General features: G+C 47.2%; 1 protein-coding gene across 3 annotated transcripts; it reads right to left on the bottom strand.

Moving 5' to 3' along the window:
* Positions 1 to 82: 82 nt before the first annotated feature.
* On the bottom strand, positions 83 to 22,865 carry GSN (gelsolin). 3 transcript variants are annotated; one of them, XM_065853688.2, is made up of 18 exons: positions 22,747 to 22,781; positions 22,106 to 22,164; positions 10,911 to 11,112; positions 10,040 to 10,194; positions 8,800 to 8,961; positions 8,420 to 8,569; positions 8,051 to 8,140; positions 6,990 to 7,122; positions 6,780 to 6,868; positions 5,759 to 5,974; positions 5,345 to 5,478; positions 4,483 to 4,573; positions 3,840 to 4,010; positions 2,744 to 2,918; positions 2,335 to 2,459; positions 1,737 to 1,814; positions 969 to 1,029; positions 83 to 567 (listed from the first exon to the last, which is right to left on the bottom strand). In XM_065853688.2, the coding sequence occupies exons 2-18, from the start codon at positions 22,136 to 22,138 to the stop codon at positions 398 to 400; spliced, it is 2,235 nt and encodes a 744-aa protein (XP_065709760.1). In that variant the 5' UTR covers positions 22,139 to 22,164; positions 22,747 to 22,781; the 3' UTR covers positions 83 to 397. The 3 variants fall into 3 exon arrangements, with proteins under 3 accessions (XP_065709760.1, XP_065709762.1, XP_065709759.1); XM_065853690.2 differs by lacking the exon at positions 22,106 to 22,164 and having other exon boundaries at positions 22,747 to 22,865; XM_065853687.2 differs by lacking the exons at positions 22,106 to 22,164; positions 22,747 to 22,781 and adding an exon at positions 12,322 to 12,545.
* Between the last annotated feature and the right edge of the window lie 1,284 nt (positions 22,866 to 24,149).

Below are 24,149 nucleotides of genomic sequence, written 5' to 3'. Positions count from 1 at the left end.
GTAAGACAATCCCAAAACCCCGAAATTAATGTCTGTAACCATTTAGTAAGCAGTGCACACGCAAAAGATGACCCAAAGACAGTTTAGTTTTCTAAGGTGTATTTGTTTCAAGCAAGTTCAAATGTGGGATTCTACAGGTTCGGTTTAATGTTTTCTTCATAACAAACCCATGGTTTCTGTTCTTCACATGTTCCATACAAGCTTTATTGTATTAAATATAATCAAAGCAAGGAGTAGGGTCAATGACTGGTCATGATTGTTTTCGGTAATTATTGCACAGCTAATTGGCTATTAACATCATTGCCTTGTTAACACGCATCCTACAGGAGGAAGTAGCTCTTGAAGGCATTGAAGGCACTAAACTTGCTCCATTTGAAAACAAGAAAAACCTCGTTACTTAGACATCCACATCTGCCATTGCTCTCTGTAGAGGATCCACAGCCCAGTAGTCATCGTCCCAGCCCAGGAACCAGCCGGAGAAGGTTGGTGGCTCGAAGCCCTGCTTAACGACCGTGACCGGAGTCCTCTTATCGCGGCTGGCCGGATCCGTTTCAATGTACCGTTTAGCTGAAAACGCACAAGTAGACGGAAATCTCATGTGGTGCAAGAGCTGAAACAGCTAATTGTAGCTAAATTGATGCTCGAGATAAAATTTTACTCTGGTTTTGTCTACACCTGTTAGAAGACTGGCACTTGTTTGTAGAAATACAGTGGCAGCTTCACCCATTTACCCACACCAGGGTAATATTTCAGTGTTGGGGTTGAGCGCCGTGTGTCTGGACCTGACACCTCTTCATGCTGATCTTGGGGATGCTCCTTTTCTTGAGAGATGTGACCTCCCTGACTCATCCCAACACTGAGTTTTATGCAGTGATTAAGGTATGGTTCTCAGTATATTAAACAGCCTGCCTTATGATCAGATAGTGGGAAAATAAATGGTTAGTTCAGAGAGGAAAATGTGACATTACCTGATTTCAAAGCCTCAGTCTTTTCTTCTTCTTGGGCATCTTTCCCAATCCATACAAAGACCTAAAGATAAGAGAAACCATATGAATTATGTCATAGAATTTCTGCAACAATCAATCTCTTTATGGAAGAGGATAATTTAGATAAAGTCTCAGTGAACAGAGCATGACACAGGACAACATATTCACGTTGGAGTGCCTGCATTGCTGACCTGCATGACCAGAGCTATTGGTAGATAACACGAGGCTTTTTAACTGTGTTTTATCTACATAAATTATAGATCCCTGAACAAGTTATACACTAGCTTAACATCAGGAAAAAGCAGATCTTTGAACATTTTTGCATAAAACATACAAAATTAATCTCTTCAGTTGCCTTTTGGTTGATTTATGTGTAATCTGATACTGAAAAATAACAGAAAATGTGTCAGTATCTTAAACTGCTGAATCCTAACAAAGGTTCACAGGCCTCTCCAGCCGGGATGAGGATGCTGCCCTTGAGAAGTTTACAGATTGGGGGAGCGCATGCGATACAAAACCACCTGTTTTCTTCAGTCCTTAAACTAAGAAGAGCAGCAGGACACCAACTCTGTTGTCAAGTTCTGGGTTAAGTTCTCTTTGGTGTCGCTAGTGAGGTGATTTGTGCTCGGGCCTGAAGATAAATGGACTCTACACACAACAACTCTCCCAGCCATTGTAATTTGGGTCTCAAACCAGGGCCAATTAGTGCATATTCTTTGCTCCTCGCTTCACTAGGTAAATGTGACATACCTGGTCCCAGGTATCGAGGAGCATAACATCATCTGTAGCAAGGTCATCCTGAGTCAGATCTCCAGGAACTTCTTCAATCTGGAAAACATAAGGTTCAGATGAGCACATAATTCAAACACCATTTTACCTTTACAGGAGAAATCCAGTTCGCACAGGCTCTAGTTTCACCTCTTGTCAGCATTAAGAAAGACTTTGGCGTGGTACGTGACTGTGCAACTTGGGCTACGTCACAAAAGTGACACAGGACACAAAAATCAGTCTCTGTAGAGAAACCATCTTTCACCCATGCCCAGGACTTGTAACGCTGCCTCTTGTTACTTGAAAGATTCATGAGTTAAAATTTGAGGAGTCCAAATGCGAGTTGTTAACCAGGGGAGGACCAGTTTGATGCTTCAGAAAGTTGCTGCGCTGACACACAGCGCAACAGAACCAGCTGCTGTCTTTGCAGAGAAACCCTGCTGGTGCTCCTGGAGGCAACGTCGCGAAGGAAGGTAAAGTGTAACGGCCTCTTGGTTGGCTCAGAGCAGACTGGGACTGAGTTTCTCCCAGCTTTGCCAGATGGATGTTGAGTTAATCGACTGTCTCCTTAGATACTCACCATGAAGCGGCCGCTCTTGTTGGAGCATGCAAAAAGACGAGGCGGGTGAGCATCCATCTTCTTGTCCTTCAGCCGGGGAGAGGTACGGTAAGGAGCTTTTCCACCCAAAGCTGCCCAGAAATTAGCTGGAAAAAAAAAGGAAAAGATACCAATGCTTCAATTATTCACAGAAACCACAGTAGCAGTGTGGTTGGGGTAGGACTTGAAGCACTCTTCTATGGCACAAAGTCCCAAAGGCCTACAGACATGAGTGAGCTGTTAAACATAAGGAAGATACTTTGGAGAAGCCCCTCTGTGCCCATGTTCACATTTCCTTGTTCTGGGAGACAAAAGAAAATATCTGCAAAATAATTCCTGGGAACGTGCAGCTACACAGAAACGATCACGGTCTCCACTGCGCCCCCCTCACCTGGCTCTCTGCCCTCAGCAACCTGCACGGGGCTAACTCCCAGTATCTTCAGCAGCTCTTGTGCTCCTGATTTCTCCGCATCGCTGGCTCCTTGGCCGACCCAAAGGTAAGCAGCGGAGGGAGTTTTCAGGACAAAGGCATCATTGGAGTTCAGCTGACTGGCAGCAGGATCCAGCTGAAAAAGAACAACACTGCCAGTGTCAGCCGTAACTGTCCTGTACACAGAGCCCATTATTTCAAAATAAAAATCAGTACCTATTGTTGAATGAACTGTAAAAAAGATTCCACACAAGCATCTCAGGCTATAAAATATGTTGTATATTCGCTTGTATCTGAGTCATGAGTTAGACCGAATCATGTGAGAAGAATAAATAGTTTCTGTGCGTAATCTACAGATACATCTGACCTATGGCACGAAAGCTCTGAGCTGTCATTGTGCCAGTCTGTATGGTTGTGACGGGAGCTCTAAGGACTTCCTGGGGGAGCCACTGCAGAGCAGTATCTCTGCAGCTGAGGCTGATCAATCATTAATGGCATTTCCTCTGTGTCAACAAGGACGTGCCATCTTGAAGCTAGAGCCTTAGGAACTTGCTGCAGATATTGAACAGCGCTCTTGCCTCCCCTGTAGGATTTAGTCTCCCTTTTCTTGTTGCACATGGTCTTTTTTGTGTGCATGTTCTTTCAAAGGAGTGGGGCTCTTAACCGATGTCCTGGCACGAGTTCTATTTGCATACAGGGCATTCAGCACTTTCTGTCTTCAGCATTGTTGTCACATGGGCTCAGAACAAGCCACAATGGCCAGATCCTAAAGGTTTTCAACAGTTGGAAAAGCATCGTAGTATACAGGATGCAACATCTAGTGGGGACTCCAGAGAAAATGGCTTTAATGTATTCAAGGTGATATTTATAAACTAATTAGAAAATAATTATTATCACTACTTATCCATGCGAAAAGAGGAATCATGTAATAGCTTGTAAGGTTTGCAAGGTGTGTTCCTGTTTACATCAGAAAGCTCATTTTGGCCCTTGTTCTGTTCCACCGGATCACGTTCCCATCGGTCTGTGCATCCCCCACAGCAGCTGAGTCTCCACGTACCTCCACGGCTCTGGTAGCTCCCGAGGTGCTGGACCGGACCTGGAACAGCCGCGTTTCCGCGGGTGCCGTCTGCCCTCCTTCCCTAGACGTTCCCCCCTTGTAAACAATCAAGGGCTTTCCACCAAACATACTCATCAGATGAGGCGGCTCTTTTCCCTGCACCACTCGTTTCTAGAGAAAAAGAAACTCGCTGTCAGTTTTAGGCTCCTGCACAAGATACACCAGAAACAGCCTTTACAACCATCTTTCCAGCTGGAATATTCCTAGAGCACTCAACTGGTCGCTGGAGCTCAGCTATTCCATCCCTCACAAAACCAGACCTGTGCTCTCACAATGGCCATTTCGTTTTACCTGGTGAGTGATCCCCTGGCACGGAGGTAACAAGTAACAGCCACAAAAAACCTCCTGTCTCATACAAGTCACTTGTAAAACTTTCCTGTGTAACAGCTGGAGTGTAGGTCAGGCACATGAGCCTCCATAACGCCTGCACTGTGCTGGAGGCTGCTGCTATGTGACTGGGTTTCTCCACTGCCAGTTGTATCATATAACATACACATTATATATATATACATGCATATATTTATATAATTTGCTTGCACAGTGCTGGTTTTTGCTGGTTGGGTGGCTGTGTTTGGGTTTTTACCTGCACAGGGCTGCCTCCCAGCTCCTCATCCAGCTGGACTGTGAGGAATGCAGAGGTCGCAATTTCATCCTGAGTTGAATCGGCACCTTGCCTGAAAGACAAGGCAAAGCTTGAGTTTTATTTTCAGCCCTTTTCCTAAAACCCGCACACACACCTTACAGAGGTCAAAAAGAGGTAAGAAAAACCTCTGCTACCAAACCCCTGCAGCTTTTCATTCAACATGAAGCAGAAATTCATTATCCTGTGTTGTAATGCAGTGATTACAGAGGGAGATAAGAAGATTTTCTAGATAACAAGCACAGATTCTTTAGTATCTTCATGCCTATCTCCCATTATCTTTCTAGCAGCTAGTTTCAAAACACGCCTGTGGTACTGTTATCAGGAGCTACGCATGCAGCCCGACACAGACTGCATCCTTTCTGCTTCCAGCTGGACGGCTCGTCTGTGTCCTCTGCTCGCTGACCCGCAGGAACAGGAGCGCTGTGAGGCTGCCACCGCCTGGGAACTGTAACAGTGAGACGCCACCAACCGAGGTGGCAGAGTGTCAAAAGGTAGTTACAGCCGTCTCAAAAGATGTAGGAACTCTGTAAAGAGAACTAGAGCTTCATCCAAAGAAGGGAATAAGTACTAGTAGGGGAAAAAAATACAAGCACAGTAATTCCTCCCACTTTTCCACTTCAAATAAAACATTCCAGACCTCTGGTATTGTTTTGTTCGCAAGGGAAGGTTAGCCAGGGTGAAATGTTATCCCCCAAGGATCCTCTGTAAGTAGCAGCCAGCAGTGATACATTTTTGGAGAAGTGCACTCTCAGCCCCACATAGCCCCACAGCATTTCCCAACTGGCATTAGGAAGTTTCTTACCAAGTGTAAATAATCTGTCCCTGTTTTCCAGCATGCTGGTAATTGTACAAGATAATATAGCTGTCCCCTCCATAGAACTGGCCATATGTTGAAGGATCCACTGGCACTTTCTCTGAGCCTTCTATTCTCCAAATCTAGAAAATGAGAGGAGCAGGAACATTCTGAGTTCAACGCGACAGCAGAATCAGCACTTTCCTGACAGAGCTCCTGCTCCATGTTCTTCCCCAGTTCAGCCTCCGGAGCTCGCGGTCCCGCAGCCCCACCTGCTGGGAACACACTGAGAACCCAGCGCTAACAAAACCACAGCGCTGATGACTCTCAGGCCTCCGTTTGCCTGGCTGCTCTTGCAGGAATGCCATCAAGCAGCAAAGAGAATTCTGGAAACCTTCCCAAAGGGATTCTGACACCACTCACCTGTTTCCTGCCAGAACCATCGTCCTCCATGCCGTGCTGGGCAGCCATGGCCTTGGAGCTGTGCAGGGTGGCGGCATCGAAAGGCACCTTCTCGATCTTGGCAACGTGACCAGAAACGTAAGCCTGGCCCAGTCCTTCTGTCTGGTCCCTGTCCCGCCAGTTCTTGAAGAATTGCTTAAACAAAGGTGTCTCACCACTCTCCGGGAGAACTTGGACCTGAAACGAATGAGCCAGTTCAACAGGAGCAGCCACGTCCCCATCCCACACGGCTCCAGCTCGGGCTGCTCCTTGCTCCAGGAGAGCCCTGGCTGCATCCGGACAGAGCTGCCCGGTACGACTCTGAGATCACAGCCGCACAGCACTCGGTGCCAGAATGCGGTCGGTACTGAGAGCAACGGCAGGGCTCACCGACACCGCAATCAGAGACACAGCGATCGGTAGCACCTCCAGGTATTACCACACCAGGCAGATCTTTTCCAGGAACAAAGACACAGGACAAACTATCTGTTTGCTGCTTGTGACTACTAGTTTGAAGTGCTCTGTTTCTTTCAAGTCAATGTTATACAATCTTTAAGCCTCTGTGTAACTACACCTGGAAAGTCCACACTACTCAACCAACCATACTGGTCTCAACATGCTGTGGGATGCAGAGTAAGTCTCAGGTGAGTTCTGAGAAAAGCTGAAGGGAAGCCAAGCCTTTAGAATCATCTCCTAGGAACAAGAAGGGCAGGTTTATCTACACCTTCTCTTTTTTACTCTTTAGAGAAGGTCATGGAAAACGTAAAAATGTATCTGAGAGAAAGAAATGTTAAATACTAGTTGTGTTGGGGTAAATGCTACTGTAAGGAGAGTGTTAGTCCAGGAGCAACGCTGTAGAAGAGCAGATCACCCAGAGCAGGAGCTACTTGACTGCCAGTGACAATCCACACGAGCTGTGCTCTGGGGATTTAGTGGCCTGTGTGGCAGAAAGGAACCCTGAATGGGTCTGGGGATTGGCCCTAAATGTGCTGCACATCCTTACCTGGGTATGTTTAGGATAACCCATCTTATCAATAAACTCAGAAGCTGTTTTCAGTGCTGCCTTCTTCTCTTCAGAGTTGGCACTCTTGCCTTTAATGAAAACAGAGAGAAAAGAGGTCAACTTTTAAAAAGTTCTGCACACCCAGGGAAGGAACTGCCCCAGCTACTTCCACAGTAGAAGGGCCCAGCTCCTCCTGCATCTCTACGGTACCTTTCCAAACAAAGATCTTTCCGTCTGTGCCATGGTCCAGGATGAAGCAGTCATCTGTACCCAGGGCTGCCTGGGAGAAGGGGTTCTCATCTGCCACCAGTGACACCGCCATGTTCCCGGCCCCGTTGGAGACCTGCGATAACAGCGTGGAGATCAGATAAGGCATCATCTGTCCCCCTCCAGCTTCATGGCGACAGTCCAAAAGTCAGGGAGGGGAAGGGAAATAAATTTGAATGCATTGGCTGCTTCAGGCACTATTGTTTTTCAAACAGAATACCTTTGACACAGCAACAGCATGACAAAAACATAACACTCTTAAGATTTCAAGTGCTGGTAGCAAAGCAGATACTGCTGGGACCACAGAAAAATTGAGCCAGAATGGTAAATATCCTTGGTGCACCAGCAGCCAAGAAATATCTTCTACAGCAAACCAGCCACATTCAAGAACTGGAGGGAACAGTCTTGGTAACTGTGAACAGGCCTCCCTTTATCAAGTGGGTTTAATAGTCTTGAGTTCCTGTACTTACTAATGGATAAAGATACACACTACAAACCATCTTGGCAGTTATTCACCACATCATCACCAGAGACTGCTGTAGAGACAATTCCTCCCAAAAAGCCTTGGACATTCTTCTACTCTTACACTAGCTGATGGCAAATGGTACCTTCATCGCTTCATTATGCTCACTGGATATAGAAAGGGGTAGATCCTGGTTCTCAGGCTCACTATTTCTAGTTATTTCCTGTCATCTTCCTAACACAACGCCTGACGACACAAAGGAAATTCCCTTTTATCTCCATTCATGTCACTCTCTGCCTTTCCCTCAAAAACTTCTGGAAAGTCTCACTGCACTCAAAAGTGGTGATAAAGACAACAGAAAGTTTGTGGGTATGCAGTGTAAGCAACCAAGGTTCATACATAAAACTTCATGAAAAGCTAAGAGCAGAGCGAGACAGAGCAGGGCTCAGCTCCTCTCTGCTATTCCAGCTCCAGCTGGTTGTGCAAACATCACTCCATTCTCCACGAGGTTATTCGTCAGTGTCCATCTGCTTCTTGTTACCTTATAGAGCTTAGCCAGCCTTCTGTTGGTGGTGTCAGTTTTGGTGTCATCGGAAGCTCCTGGTGGCAAACTGGGCTTTGGTCCCAGGACCTGTGAGAGAGAGAAAAAACATGACCAGCTAATCCAAGAGGATCTCTGTTCCCCAGATGCTCCAACCACAAGAATAATTAGAAGAAACTTCTAGATCAACAACAGTGAAAATATACTCTGACGCCCCAGTAATGCAAAAGACCAAGTCTGCATTAAATTGAGTATTTATACCACTAAAACTTCATATCTAATAACACACACAATACTGAGCCTGTCTACCCATCCTTCCACGTACCACCCTTCCCCCTCCAGCACAGACCAATGGACAAAGCGAATAACCTGAAGCATTTCCTCCCGCTCTGCTCCTTCCTCCGAGACGTAGACCCTGGCGCGACCATTCCGCTCGTTGTCCCGAATGCCCTTGGCCAGCACAGTGGCCTTCAGCCGTTCTTGGCGGTTGCTGTTGGAGCCACACCACTGATAGATGTTCTGCAGAAAAAGAGGAAGACCGTGCAGAAGTCAGAGCGGGACAACCCCCTCTCTCGACGAGCTGCCAGTGCGGCTGGGACTGGAAGACGTTAGGCTGGCTAAACAGTGTTTTAGAACACTCAACACTTGATGTAGCTTCAACAGAGTGGGGAAAAAACTCTTTAGGTGGAATAATCAGACATTTCCAGCCCCTGAAAGTCTGCTAAACCTGTCTTTTACATGGTACTTACACTGCCCAGGTCAAGGATGAAACAGTCCCCTGTGTTGAAGCTCTCCCAGGTCACAGGGACCTCCGTCGCTCGGACTGTTCTCCTGCCTTTGACCTGCAGAAGCCTCTGCACGGTCACTTCATTGGGAACCACATGTTTGAAGCCAGAAGCCACACCACCAGCCTAAGGGAAAACAAGGGAACAACAATTCATGCTCATGCTGCTACTTCAGAAAACACGAAAACCCTCCTGATTTGCTGTTGGTGAGTTTTTGCGTCTCACGGGAGCGGGGGTCAGCAGCAGCCTGCAGAGAGCGCTGGTTTGCCCAGGCCGGGTGTTTGTATAGCAAATACCTGTCGATACATCCCAGCTATCCATTCCCACAGTGTCTAAGGGGCACTGATATAACATAGTTGGAGATCTCAAAATTTGAATAAGTTCACAGTAAGTTGAGGTATTAACAGAATTTAACAGGACTAGTGGGGTGAAGAGCATATTTCCATGTGTATTATATGTACTGCCTACTGGAAATCATCCCAACCTCAGGATTCACCTTCTCTGCAGATAATGAGATATTTGGAATCACTTATCAATGTAGAGAACAGGACTCATGAGTGGGAAATAAGCAAAACAGAAATACAAGGGAAGTCTCAAACACAAGGAAATGTAAGCACTTTGCAGGCATTTGACCTGATATCTCTTTTCTTGTGCCATCAGATTCCTAACAAACATAACTGTTCTTGAGTTTATGTTTTTAGTTCTATTCCACTTTGCTGCAATGGCATGGAAGAATAACTCCCACTACTATTCATCTACTTTACCAAAACGTTACATATGCTGAAGAGGTGGGCTAAGCACCGAAAAGGAGATCGGGAAGGTCAAACTTTGTTATGTAAGTGCGGAGAAATTAAATCTACTGGGTAGGTGTTTTCCATTAGCTCAGATTGATGTTTCTTCAATTCATTCCAGACATCTTGGGACTGTTCTTTCCTCTGCTTCTCAAAGAAAAACAAAATCTCGATTCCTAAGATTTCCTGGGGCTTTGCTTGTGTATCACTAATTCAGCCAAAGCTCTCCCACTGGGATCTGCTGTTCTCTGCCCTGTCAGTTCCGACTCATTGAAAACATCTGGCTGAGGATGGTTTTTAAGCAACTGGAAAAAGGGCAATTCCCATTCTCCTGAGAACTGGGCAGTGGGCAGGACGCCATTGCGTGCAAACTTGATTCAGCCTGGTAGTATAAAGACCCGGTCATCACCTACCTTGTACTTGATGCCGGATTTGAAGTACCCCAGGAAAGTTGAGGACTCGTGGCCTTGCACTTCACGATGCTGAACAGCCTTCCCGTGAAGGTAATCATCCATCTGGACGGTGAATATGGCAGCGGCCCCGCGCTCATCCTGAGAGCTTTCATCTCCTAAGAAACGAAAAGGCAACAACTTGGAGGGAATGCAGGGTTTCTGCCTCTAAACTGAACTGCGCAGATTGCTGGGAAGTTTAGTTTTCAGGAAGGTCGGCAGCAAACACACAGCCAGGGAATCTGCAGGGACACATTATCAAGCTTTCTGAAGGCCGTAGACACCAGTGAGGCGCCAGTTCCACACCAGTTTGCCTCTCTGGAGCATTTTGGTGTGGAAAACCCACTGCTAGATGGCAGATATGACAAGCCACCATGGAAGTATTTAACTATGCTTTAACTATGATATTGTCAGAGAGTCTCGGTTTTGCAAGACATGGAGAAAGCCTTGCCACGTTACTCTGTGACATTTACTGCAGAAGGCCAGTTAGATCTGAACTTTGGGGAAAATCCCACTGATTGAATCCGGATAACAATTGACCTCTGTCCTTTCAAACAGAAAGAATTACAGCCGCCCCTTTCATCTGAGATCTTGTCTTCTCTGTGAGCTCCTGGAGAACGGGGACTTATTCTGCCATCTCGATCAAAAAGTGGTATTTCTAGGTACAGAGACGGCTGTACTCACTGTTGCAGAAACCGTTTCAAATATTTAAGGTAACACCATATGCACCCAAACCTGCGGTCCCGCTGTACTGCCTGTCCTGCTGATTCCTGCGGGGGGAGGCCCAGGGCTGGCTCTGGGCTCCGGGTTCAGCGGGCGCTCCCAGCACACTCACCCAGCCAGAAGTGCAGGTCGTACTGGAGGTTCCCGTTCCGCTGCTTGATGGTGTTCAGCACCAGATAGGAATCTCCCGTGAAGAAGTCTCCATACAGGTTTTTTGGCACTGGTACCAAATCAAATTTCTCAATCCTCCAGATCTGCAGGCCGGGTTCCTTCCCAGCCTTGGCAAACTCGGCGTGTTCCACCATGCTGACCGGCTGGGGGACAGACAGAGGCTGAGGGTCAATACACATAGTACAAAGAAGCACACGATTACATACATTCCATCTGATCTCTTAACTACTGTTCCAGGCAGCAAGTGGCAAGTTTCCTTTCTTCTGTTGCACTGAATTTTGAAGGAAAAACAAAAAGTGGGGGAGGAACGTCTCTCAGTTGATCACTGCTAATTTTCACTTCCAATCGACTCTGCTCCATGGCTTAGTCCTGATTTACTCTTTCTTAGACTCTCTTTTCTGTTATTCATCTACCTCTCTGATTTTACTCTACATATTTTCTTTGCTAATGTATAGCTTTTCAATACGGCACATAAGTGAAGGACTAATCCACTTGTTGACTATTCTTTTCTATAAATGCTGCACAACATTCAAGACTGTAGGAAATAAACCTCGTTTTAACTACTCGTGTTGCACATCTTGCACAAACTTTACTTACAGTTTTCCTAAAACCTGTGTTATCTTATCCTGCTCTTTCTGAAAATGTTGTGAATAGCATCAAAGAGTTAGAAAATCAACAGGCTTCTTATATCTCTTCTGTTTTGACGTTACTTCAGTGTAACTGTTCCCTTATAGGAATTACAGTGATAAACACAACATCCTGTCCCAAGGACATCGCAATTTGGGTTTAATACATGTATTGTCCTACTAATGCAATGTATTAACAACATGCAATCCATTCTTTTTCAAAAACATAATGAACGCTTTTCTGTAACAATAGTACAAAATTATTCACTTGGATAATACTGAAATAAAACATTTCTGTCACATTGGCAAAGGAAGTTGGTCTGCATATTACAGCATGCCTTTGAGTGCTATCAGGTAAGAGGGAAGAAAAGATTAAAATGTTACATTAGAAGCATCCAGTATATTGACAAAGAAGATGGTTCACAGCAGGTGATGGACAGAAGTACAATGCACTCAGCTTTCAAGGCAGAAATACAGAATGTTACAAACTAGAAAGCAAATCAGCAAGTTGGCTACCAAAGTGATTCCTAAACCGAAATCAGATCTCAAACAAGGATGGAAAACAAGGCATTTTAACATTATTATTCCAGTCAGCCTGACTTAGTTTCTCCCAAATTCCCACTATAAAATTGGACAAACTCCTCAGAAAGAGTTAAAAGAGAGTGTAACTCTTATAATTGAAAAACTGAGGTTTTTCAATGCTTAATTGTGATGTTAATCACTTACCACAGCTGAAAGCACAACAGCTGCTGTGACAACATAGCCGAGCCCTGCAGCAGACATGGAGCTGACACTGTCCAGCCTCAGAGCCATTGTGCAAAAAAGGGCGAGAAAAAGACAACCAAGGGCGTGCTTGCCCATTTCTACCAGCAAACGGCTTCTCCTTCCCCTGCGGAGGCTGCAGGAGTCCCCGCTGCTCCGGCTCCTCCGCTGCCGGTGAAGATGAACCGCCCGGGCCAACCTTTTATCAGGGACAAACACCCACCCCCTCTGAAACCCAGGGGCGGAACGGGCTTGTGCAAACAGCTCTTGGAAGTCTGAGAGATTCCTTCAGCCTTTGACAGACCCTTAATCCCAGCAGGCAATAAATCAGGACAATATGCTATCCATTACAGCCCACGGCGGAACCGCGTTCCAACCAGCCAAATATTTACTCACAAGGCCAATAAGAAAGGAAGAAATTAAGAAAGATCAGCAGCAGAGGCAACACTTTGTCAGCTGAAAACTGCAAATAAATGGGGAGTTGATGAGACGCAGAGGACCAGCAAGGCTGTTTCCCTCATCACAACACGGCTCCTCTGTTGTCCAAGCTGATGCGTTTTGTTTGGAAATGTCACCTCGGCAAACTCCGATTTAGTTAATGCGGCTTTGAAAATTTCCCTGGAAATTGTGAAGCTGAAATAGACAATAAAAACAACATCTGAGCCTCGCTGGTGGTTCTGATCTCTGTGCAGGAAGTTCAGAGCGTCAGAGGCCTGAGACCCAGTGAAACAAATGCTGGAGCGGACGCCGAGAAGGCGGCTGGGAAAGGTCTGTGCAGCTGCACCGTACCCAACCAGGGCTGGGTTGCATAACGTTAGAAAAAGATGCATCCCTCCAAATGGAAAAATACTGGGGACTTTTCATTAATAAATACCTGTTTAGTGCCACGCTTTGCCCAGCTTCCCAGTCTGAGAGCGAAAAGACCTGCGATAATCTTAGTTAGCATCCTGCTGTAGAGTATATTCTAATCTGCAGATATGTGCTCATAAGCATTTATATTTTGCAAAAACAATTTAGTTGGTCTTGTAATTAACTCGGCATTTTATAAGTTTTGCCCTCAGTCCAAACTTGCGTTGCCAATTGGTCACAAAATGTAAACACAGGCAAAAGAGGGAAAGAGTTCCAATGAATCAATTGTGTATTCTAGTGTTCTTCGGTAAAAACTCATCAGAAGCATGTCAGAAGGGAATAAGTGTAACGTTCTCCAACAGCTGGTATGGTTTATCACTGCTGTCAGCAAATGTTGCATTGCTAAATCAAACCACAGCAGTGTGTGCTCTGGATGTTTGATTTGCCAGATGAGATTCCCGGGATCCTGCCGAAAAGGATGTCCTGCTGGAAACATGGGAAAACAGCACATTTCAAGCTGATGTTAATAAAACTGTCCCGTTAGTCACAGAAAGGGTGCGAGGCAGAGCCAACATCTTATGCAAAGGAAAGTTATTTAAGGAAAACAAGGAAAGGGCTTGGAATATAGGATTTCGGTGCAGATGGATCCTCTAATCGACACTTGGCTGCGCAGTGACAAAAACAAGAACTTCGAAAAGAAGTCCAACGGCTTCAGCAAACAGAGGAAGACAACAACTTCTTATGGTATCCAGATGTGCAGTTAACACCATCGCTACAGGCCTAGCAGAGAACGCCATACAATGGGGCCCAGGCTATAGAAATAATGCCAGGGCGATGCTCCTGTTTACGTCCCTGTCCCGCTGCGCATCGTCTCCGGGCTCCCAGCACCTCTGCTCCGGGGCTCAGCACTTCTGCCTCCTGCTATCCAACCCAAAACACTTTTCTTATTCCCACCCTGCAACTTGTAATCAACAGTTCTCTTTACCTCTCTCCCTAAGTACTTCCATTTATGCTCGTTATGTGAAACTGAGTGACCCAGAGGTTCGATCGCTAAATTAACAGTATCCTGATGTAAAAGAGACGCTGTTTGTAGGGGTGAGGAGGCTTGTTTTCCTTTCAGAGGGGTAACTCCATCACCCTCACATTTGAAAAACCACTGTTCACTAGTTTGCTCTCCTTGCAGTTTTTATTCACTAAGTGGCGACTTACAAGAGCAAAATGAGCATAACTTTTATTTTTGGAGGCACAGTGAATTTGTGGCAGTTCACTCATGTACAGACCCCCAAACACGGCCAGGCCTGAGCTGCCCGGGGCCCAGCAGCAGGTGGCTGCTCTCACTGGCAGCTCCGGCCTCCAGCTCACGGTTCAGTCCATTTGTCTGAACTTGCTGCATAAACAAAGCCCACACAGGAGGCTCTGCAGCCAACATAACATTACACCACACAGTATCTAAAACACCTGCTGCTTACTTCTGGAACAATTTCTGCATTGCTAGATGGCAAGGGCTGTGTGTTTTTTTAACGGAGAATACTTACAAATCATCAAAACAGCTTGCAAATACTGACTGAAATTCAAAAATATGGATAGAACAGTAAATCTTAGCGGAGTCGGGATGCACACAACATTCATGCTGCAAAAATGCTTCTTGTGCAGCAATCCTTATCATACCTTGGGGGCAAACAGTTGCATTTCCACCCAGCTGATTCTCTCTTTCCTTCTATTTATTTGCCAAAAATTCCCTGGAGAATATGGACTGCACCAAATAAATAATAATATAGTTAATCAGGGAAAGAAAGACTCTGCTGTCAGACATCATTCCAGACCTTCCCTATCAAGCACCAGAAGAAGTCAATCACTATCGCACTTCTGCTGCAACAACAGGAAAACCGTAGGACACCGTGTTTTGCAAGCGGCAAAGCCGCAATTCCTACCAGAATGATCGATCCCAACAAAGTCAGCCGGTTGTACTTGCGCCAGTAAAGCAGGAGCTGCCTCCCCCGGAGCACTGTCTGAAATAACGCCGCTGAAGAGATCAAACATACCACAAAGCAAGTTATTGCCTTGTTTCGAATTTCACTATTTCTACACTTTTAAGAGAATCTGCACTTTCTGACTACCCACACAGCCTTTTCTTTTTCTTCTGATTCTTTGCAGACTCATTACAACTCCTGATGAATTTACAAAGATCGTGAGTGAACTCTTCAGAATCGTCGAAGTTCCGACAATAAAAAGCTCAAGACACGATGGTGCATAAAGAAGAGAAGACGATAGTTCAGCCCAGGATTAACAGCTGATGACAGTGAACAGCGGAAACAGAAATACTTGTCTATTCCTTATAGCCTTTTGCCAAAACGGTATGGATTACGAGTAACTCTTCAGTAAACCACTGAAAATAAATCTAGTGGGATTTGAGTTTGTTGCCAGGGTGATATGCATTGAAAAATACCTAAAATAATAGATTGCATAGATGAGTTTCCCATCTCCAGACAGCCCTAAATTCATATACACATAAAACTAAAAACAAGCCCTTTCCTTCCGTCCCTTGAAGCAGCCAGCAAACAAAGCTGATGTGGGACCAGAGCAGATTGCCATGGAGGAGCCTCCTCCTCCTGCCCCAGCCATGGCGACTCCATCACCTATTCCAGTTCTCTCCGGGGAGCAGCACAGTTAATGGCATCACCAGCAGCTGCATCTCCACAGACACAGCCAGCCGCAAATCCAAAACCCTCAAACTGGCATCGGCCCTTCATTTAAAACACGCATCCGATTCCAGATGAACTCAGATCAACAGTCCTGGACACACAGTACAGCATTATCTGTACAACTGGCAAGCAGGTTTTTGCATTCATAAGTTAAAATTCCTACTAAACCACTTTAGCAAATTGGAACACCCAGATGAGTATTGTTCACTTTTTCCAGCTGTTTGTTTGCATTATGAGTCATGTCAGCTCTATTTTGGTCTCTCCACCTTTTGAATATGATCCACTTAGTAAACACAGAGGGTTCAACCCAAAGCACCAACGCTGAAAACTCCAACACAAAAGCCTGCGTTTCATCTCAGCTGCAGTGATGCGAGTGGGGAAGATTATTACTTACATGGGAGAAACTTTTGGAGGGTATCCAGATCTCCCATCTGAAACACACCCAGAGAAAATCAGCTGATACAATCAAGTGTTTAAAGGCCCTGCCTTAGCAGCATACGTGTGAGCTGAATCATACACCTAAATACACACAGCATAGATAAGTATGGATCAGCAGAAACCACCGACTGCTGTCATTGAGTCATGAGCAAAATGAATCCTGAATTATACTCAAACAAAAATCATTGTTCAGTGCTGAAAATGTCTTAAAGGGGTGCTTATGTAACCCGTAAGACATAACCCAGTACGTTAAAACCTGACTGCCTCCCCATATTCTGTCCCACAGGGAGATGCGGTGGTGACAGCCAGAGCGCAGGATGGAGGCAGTGAAGACATGCCTGTGGTCAGCCGGGGAAATGACACAGATGTTCTTCCTCCCGTCACCAGGTCCTGACTGCGTGCAGGGGAAATGATCTGCAACTTTGTGCCAACCCTTTTTCCCCTGAGAACTAGCCAATACATTCCTCTGTAGTACAGGAGCCTGTTCAATCCATTATCCATAATCCAAAGAAGAACAGAGTAATATATTATTCCTGCAGAAGAAGGGCTGGAAAGCAGAAGAGATGGTCTAAACCGAGTCCAAAAAGAAAGCATGAAACATGGCCTTGCACTGCAAGCACAGCATCACAGGCACCCAGGCGAACGGACCTACAATAAGCCACTGCTACACGTACAACAAGCCTAAGTATGTGCAAATATTAGGGTTGAGTATATAAGATTTGTGAATAAAAAGCACATAGATGAAATTTTGTCTTCTGCCACGCTGGGCCGAGTCCCACACAAGCCCGTGGCTGGGCTGGCTGTGCTGCAGCAGGAGCTGGGGTGGCTGCGCTCTGAGCTCCTCCCACACCAGCTCCATAAAGAACTCATCTTTGCAGCTCAAAAACCTCCAAACTCAGAATTAACAGAAATTAGTTCACTTAATATACATTCAAAACCAAAGTGCTTCTTCTAGACCAGGGCCAATGATCAGAACACGGGGCACAGCTGAGAGTTCCAGCCCCTGCAGGTTTTTGGTACCTGGATTTACCTGCTGCCAGGCAAACCAGACAGAGCTACCGCTGCCATCTCCAGGCCTGCCCCAGCACACACCAGTGCAGGCAGCGTCTGCACGGCTCCACCGCCCTCCTGCCAGGAACACTGGGAGGAGACAGGACACAAACACCCACTTCTGGTTAGATCAATGTGGAGACACGCCAAGTTATTAGAGTTCCCCTTTCCATTTTGCTATCAGCTCTCCTACCGCACACAGGTGTGGCCTCTGCATTAATGGCTCTGGCTTGAGTAGGCAGAACTTCTCACCAGGTCTATTTCTGGGCCCAGCAGCAGGAGCGCCTGGCGCTGGGCACAGCCACAAGAGGGCAATGCTATAAACAGACCTGCCCAAATACTCCCTGCCTCCTCACAGTGCTCGCAGCTCTCCCTCTGGTGATTAGCAGAGTGGTTTTATTGTATTTTTAGCAATATTCGGGGTGTTGAGGAACCACAAGCATTCTGAAAGCAGGCAGCCTGGAAGAAGGGAAAGTCCTTATGGTGACAGCTCTCATCGCAGCAGCCCCATCCATCCTGAAAGGTCCCGGGATGATTCATTTCCTCCAGTGTTTTAAAGACGCTGTTTTGAATTGTAGCTGTATTTTTACTGTGTGTGGAAACATTCAGTAAATAACATATGTTTAAGGTTTGCTTTTGGATGGCATCCCACGGACTGACTAGCTCCTAACACGGACAAACAGTTGTTTCCCCCTCTCCCAATGGTGCTGGGACATCAGCTGAGATCAGCTCCAGCTCTTCAGGTTCGCAGTGGGAGGTGAATGAGGGACAAGAGAGGAGAAGAGGAAGGGAAAGACTAAAACCTCAACCTGTAGTCAGAAAAGAACACTTTGAAATGGGGAAAAGGAAAAAAATAATCTTCAGGGTCCACACCATCTAACTCTTCTACCCGCTCACCATCACATCCCAAATTTTGATCTAAAAAACCTGATAACCTGGTTTGCGTATCCTAACCGAGGATGCAGTTACTCACCAGGTCCCAGTCCACCTCAAAGTGTGGAAAAACAAACAGCCAAACTAAAATAAAGGTGATTCTCCAGAGGGAAGCGTGAACGGGCAGCAATCCCCAGAATACGAACCAAATCAGCCACTGGAGTGTCAGTGGCACCGCCGCACTCCTCAGTGACCAGCACGGCTGCTCCAGGCTGGCATTTTCAGGTTGCCAAGCACTGCAAAGCACCCCAGGAAAAAGCTGTAGAGCTCCATTTAACTCCACTAATGTCAGAGCTCTATTTAACCTTGCAAATGCATCATCAACGGATAATCAGAGATAAATACCTGGCAATCCTGCTGAGAGTCTAAAGCTCACTCTTAAAGGCTGCTACTTCCTTCCCTAACCTTTCTGGCCAGGTTTTCCTTCACCGAGCAGCTGTGAAGTACTGAAAGTTGCCATCTTACGAACACTGTCTGATCTGATTTCACCTGTGCTGGGATTTAACAGTGATATCACCAGGCAGCTCTTTTCCAGTGCCCTGGATACACACGTGGATCAGCAAATTACATACCCAGAGCAACTTCGTGCCATGGTGGATGTAGCAGGACCCGCGCTTATGCAAGAGAAGCATTTGCTGCTACGCTCAGGCAAGCAGCAGCGAAGCTGTATCTGGAGGGTATGAACACATCACCAAAAAAAAGCATCACCTAGCAGGGTGCCAAACAGCTAATGAGAGCCTGATGAATCTGCTCTGGCAATCAATGTGATTTTGTTATCAGGGAGCTGGAGACTGTAGGATGTAGTGTAAATATTGGAAATTTGCCAACATCTGTGACTTCTTGGGAAGCAGAGATGAGGCAGAAGCACATCCCCTGAAACCCAGGGCTGGTGCGTATGAAGCGTGCACAGACACTCCCTCCAGCCAGTTCAGTCACTTTCATTCTCCTTCCTTAAAAAGAAAATAATCTGAATTTAACCTTCGGTTCAGGAAATCCCTAATCACGACAGTTCTTGACTGCCGAAAGTCACCAGGATAGACCCGAGAAAAACTGCCCACGCATTATTGCATTCTCTTCCTTTATCTAAACATCGGCAGTGAGCTGCGGTCAGAGACAGACACCGATGTACCAGAGTGACAGGTTCCCTGCTCCTGCGCCCCGAGCGCTCTCCCACTGGGTTGCTTTTCATACTATCATTGTTTTGTGGAGCTTCCTGCACAAAAATACTTCGCAAACCACCAAACCCCGGCTCCAGGCGCAATAGCTGTGCACTATCCCCACCTAGGGAGCTTGTGTCCGATACAGGAAAAGCAGTCCCAGCATGGCTTGCAGCTGAGAACTCCAGCAAGTTGATTGCTTTTATGGAAAATAATTAATCATCCGGTACATTTCTTTCCAATTCCCTCAGTCTTCTTAGTGTCTGAAGTGATTAATTAATGATTAAGAGACTGAAAAGACAAGGACTCGAACTAATGCTGTGAGAAGCAGAACAAATCATGACAGAGGTACACAAAGCAATAAGCTGCACCAAAACAGAAGAAAAATTGAGGTTTTCTTCTGAATGTAAAACCACAGTGAGCTTTGAAAGCCACAAGACATCTTTTGAGTCTTGAGTCTAAAAGGATTCAAAAGAGATAACAAGTGGACATATAAAATAACAATATCTACAATTTTCTCTCCAGTTTAAATTTTTAGAAGGGATATCATATACCTGGTTTGGAGAATCAGACCACCACTAATCGACAGAAATAATACACAACCTGTTCCTGGCAAACTGCCATATCAGAATTTTCATGAAAAGCATTTGATAGCAACCAGGCAGAGCCATATTCAGAACTCAATTATTCGCATGGCAATTTCTAAGCGCTATGAAAGCAAACAAAACACAAGAGCAGCTGTTTCTTCCTATACAGTAGTTAGTTATTGTGCCCAAGCTACTTTGTATCTGTGTTTAACCATGTTCTGCTTTACTGCAACCAACCTGCAACATGATCACTTCAAAAACCCCTTTATTTTGGTCACAGGATTCCCAAGCAAAACTGGGAAGTGTCTGGTTTGTGAAGCTGCACATTCCTGTCCAGCATCCTCTTTCCCACACATGCTACTCGGTAGCAACCCTGATGTCTGCGACTGGAGTTAAAATGGAAAGCTTGTATTTGTGAAGCAAGTTGAAAGCTTATATAAATCCTGAGTAATAAAATACGTCACAGTGCTATTTTAAGAATGGTTTAGTTCCCACCAGGACTCTGTAAAACACCCAAACTACAACAAAATGTTATTTTATCTAAACTTGGGGTTGGGGAAAACATTGGCTCAGTATAAGGCACTGAAAACAGCTGCTGCTCCTTGTCCTGCAGGAAAGCTCTTACCTGTTCTACAGAAGCAGCACCCGGTGCCACTGCTGACCACACCACGAACACAGCAAGGGACTGAAGCACTCACAAAAGTATATATATAAAGTATCTACAAAAACAGCCTTGTAAGGGAACATGCCAGGCAGGCAGTGTTTCAGCCGGAGCTGGCAGCAATCCCCCTCGGTAACTTTATCAGAACCATGAAACTGGATTGTGGAACACTATCGCACATCCCAGCTTTGGTGGTGAAAGGAACAAATTCACAAATAGGTTGGATTCGTGCCTGTAAAATCAAAGCTGGAGCGAGCAGTAGCATTTTTGCTTTGTCACCGTTTAGATATTCAGAAGCAGCCAAAGACTGATGGCTGGTTCCATTTCCCCAGTGTTTTCCCCACAGCGCTGGAATTTCATCCAGCTGGAGGAAGCCAGGAGACTTTCTCCTCGGGACACCGCGGGTACCCAGCTCTCACTAAAACCAACTGTCATCTAAACACTCAAATAACCACTGAAAAATCCATCCCTGTATGGAAACCCTCAACTTTTAAGGAGTTCACCATCCACCTATGTCACCCATGAGGTGTAACTGCAATTCTTGCCCTGTCTTCATGATGAATTCTAGTGAAATCCCCAGAGCTGGACTTCTCACCACTCCAGAAAGCCAGTCCTGCAACAGGGCCCATCAATGGCACTGATAAGCTGACGCTGACACCCACGGCTGGTGCATAAGTGCAGAGGACAGCATTCTCGTTATCTGCTCCAGACGTGAACAGCTGAGTCCCCTCCAGAGCCTGAAACCACAGCAGAGCCTGAAACCACAGCAGAGCCTGAAACCGCATCTCGCAGGTCGGGATGGGCAGCCAGGGAGGCGGCAGTGCCAGCAGCAGCCACCCTGCTGAACAGATGTTGAACGAGGCTGCCTGCTGCTTCCCTCTGCTAGTGCTATGGGTTAAACTCAGATCTCTCACCTCTCTGTAGTCTGGGCTACGGAATAAACTATCTCATGAGCAAGATGAGAGAAACCGGTTGAAACAGCAAAGGTTGTGTGACACCTGTGGGTCCTTTCTGACTCAGGACATTCTATGATTCTATTTCGCTTCGTTTGCCCAAAGGGATGTTACACGGTATCCTGTAAAATAGCCGGAGAAACCTGAAGGATGAGAGGAACCCCCACCCCCTTTGACTCGGGAGCAGGACACCCCAGCCCAGCCATGCCGTACCCCAGCAGAGGGAGTTTCTTTGCTGATAAACTTGCATCATGCAGAAAGCTGGTAGTGGAAAATGGAAATTGTAACGATCAGTAAGAAAAATAAGAGACTTAAGGGGAAACAATGCTAGTATCATCCTTGTTAGCAAAGTCGGATTTTTTACATCCCAAAGCAAAAAAACATTCAAAGCAGTTTTATTCAAAGAGGATCTACTTACTAATGAGGCCTCCTTGAAACAAGTCATCCCCATAACTTTTTTTTTTTAAAACACTCTTCCTAGGAAACATTTTAAATACGTTTTAAGTGTCTACATTTTTTGAATTTCTATTCAAATAGAGCTTTCAAACATTCTTCCCCCAGGCAAAGAACAAAACAAACAAAACTCCCATTGTTCCCATCCAGTGAGGGACTTGCACTGTTTCACTATTTTCGCCCTAATTCGGGTGGGAGTGGGGGCTGCCCAGGCCCCGCACCCCCGGGTGACCCCCGGCCCAGCCCAGCCGCTCTCCGGGGTCTCGCCCGTCCTTCCCGGGGTCCGTCACCGTTAACGCCCCAGCCGAGCGCGGTGACTGTCACACGGGGACACCGCGCAGCCCGGGGCGTCTGTGCCGCCGGGAGTCCCGGACACCGGTGCCGCGGGGAACGCACCGGGCCGGGACCCGCCGCCCTCCGCCGAGGGGCTGACAGCCCCGGGGCCACGGCCGCCCCCCGCCGGACCCCCGCCCCGGATCTCGCGGCTTTTCCCTCAGCCCGGGCAGCCGGAGGGGTCGCGGGGAGGGGACTCCCCCTCACGGCCCCCTCAGCCCGGCGAGCTCCCTGCGGCCCGTCCCCGCACCCCCGCGGGACGCCCAGCCCTACCTGTGCTGGCGCTCGCAGGACAGAAGCAGCTGCCGGGAGCGGGGCCGGGCAGGGCCGGGCAGGGCAGGGCCGGGCGGGACGGGCAGCCCCGGGGGCGGCTCCCGCCGCCACAGCCCCGCCGCCCGCCGCCAGGGGGCGCGGCTGCCGGTAGCGGCCGGCGGGGCCCGGGCCGGGGCCGGGGCCTGTGGCGGAGAAGCCCGAGGCGATGCCGGTCCGGCCCGTGACCGCCCCAGCGCCCGGGCCCGAGAGCCACCATCTTGTTACAGGCGCGTTACCTCAGCCCGCCCGGCCCGCCCCGAGCTGTGCCCACCGGGGGGCTCCAACCCCCGCGGTTGTTCCTTCGCTCCCGTTCTTGCCCACAGCAGGCAGGCTGTGAGGCAGGTGACACGGCGCCATCCCGGGGCCCGGCCGAGGGAACGGGCACCGCAAATGTGGGGGAGGCTCGGTGCCCCCCAGCCCGCTGCTCATCCTCCTCCACGCTGGCCACCTGGGCCTGCCCTGCGCTCCCCAAGGAACATGGCACTTTGAGCCCACCGAACAAAGTGTCACTTCATTTCGAGGCTCCGCGGCTGTGGCCCTGCGAGAGGCGGCAGTGCCGGAGACGTGATTGTCCACCCAAAACTGGGCGATGAAGGCACAGTAAGCACTGGGAGGCCGTGGCTCTCACACTGCGGGAGGCCCCGCGAGGCCGTGTCTGTGGCGCTTGGGTTGTGAGCGCACATGGGGTCGATGCCTCTTTGCAGGGCCATACACAGTTTGTCTCTGAACTGGGCCCACAGCTTCTCCCCAACTCATCCTTCTCCACGTTTCCTTCATGCATTTAACATACCTTGTGTTAAGATATGCTGAGGTTTGTTCTCCTCTCTCGTTAGTAGTTTTTCCTGGCTTTATCTCCATCTCGTGAAATATATTCAAGTCAAGACATGGACTTTATGGCTCGAGTACTTGATATAGATCACACAAAGCAGATTCATTCCTCCCATGGTTCCGTTGAAGATCTAGAAAGGAATGTGATCCTTAGAATCAATTTACTGTTAACCATTTTTTGTGAAACATTGTATACGGTAACACATCTGATGGCTAGTAATATATTTTCAACATTACTCAGAAATTTCTACCTCCCTGCATTTTTATGCAGATACTACAAGTGAGTTGTGGTAAATCTGAGACAGGCAGGCAGGCCACAGACGGCTGTTGTTTTTCATTCTCTCTCTACATCATGTAATCAGAGAACTGTTGTGTTCTTGAGAGACGCACTGTACCGAGACAGTGCCGCCCTGGCCTGGCTCTCTACAAAAACCATTTCTATGCTGTCAACAATGCCTTCAGTGGCCGCTGGAAGTGCCTGGAAATGTAACAATGACATGGTTAATGATAGAAGCCAATGGTCAATATTTCTCCTC

The sequence above is a fragment of the Patagioenas fasciata genome, chromosome 20 (genome assembly GCF_037038585.1).
Source record: "Patagioenas fasciata isolate bPatFas1 chromosome 20, bPatFas1.hap1, whole genome shotgun sequence".
In the NCBI taxonomy this organism is placed as follows: domain Eukaryota; kingdom Metazoa; phylum Chordata; class Aves; order Columbiformes; family Columbidae; genus Patagioenas; species Patagioenas fasciata.
Note: the sequence above shows the minus strand (reverse complement) of the source record. Positions and strands in the feature narration are given on the sequence as shown.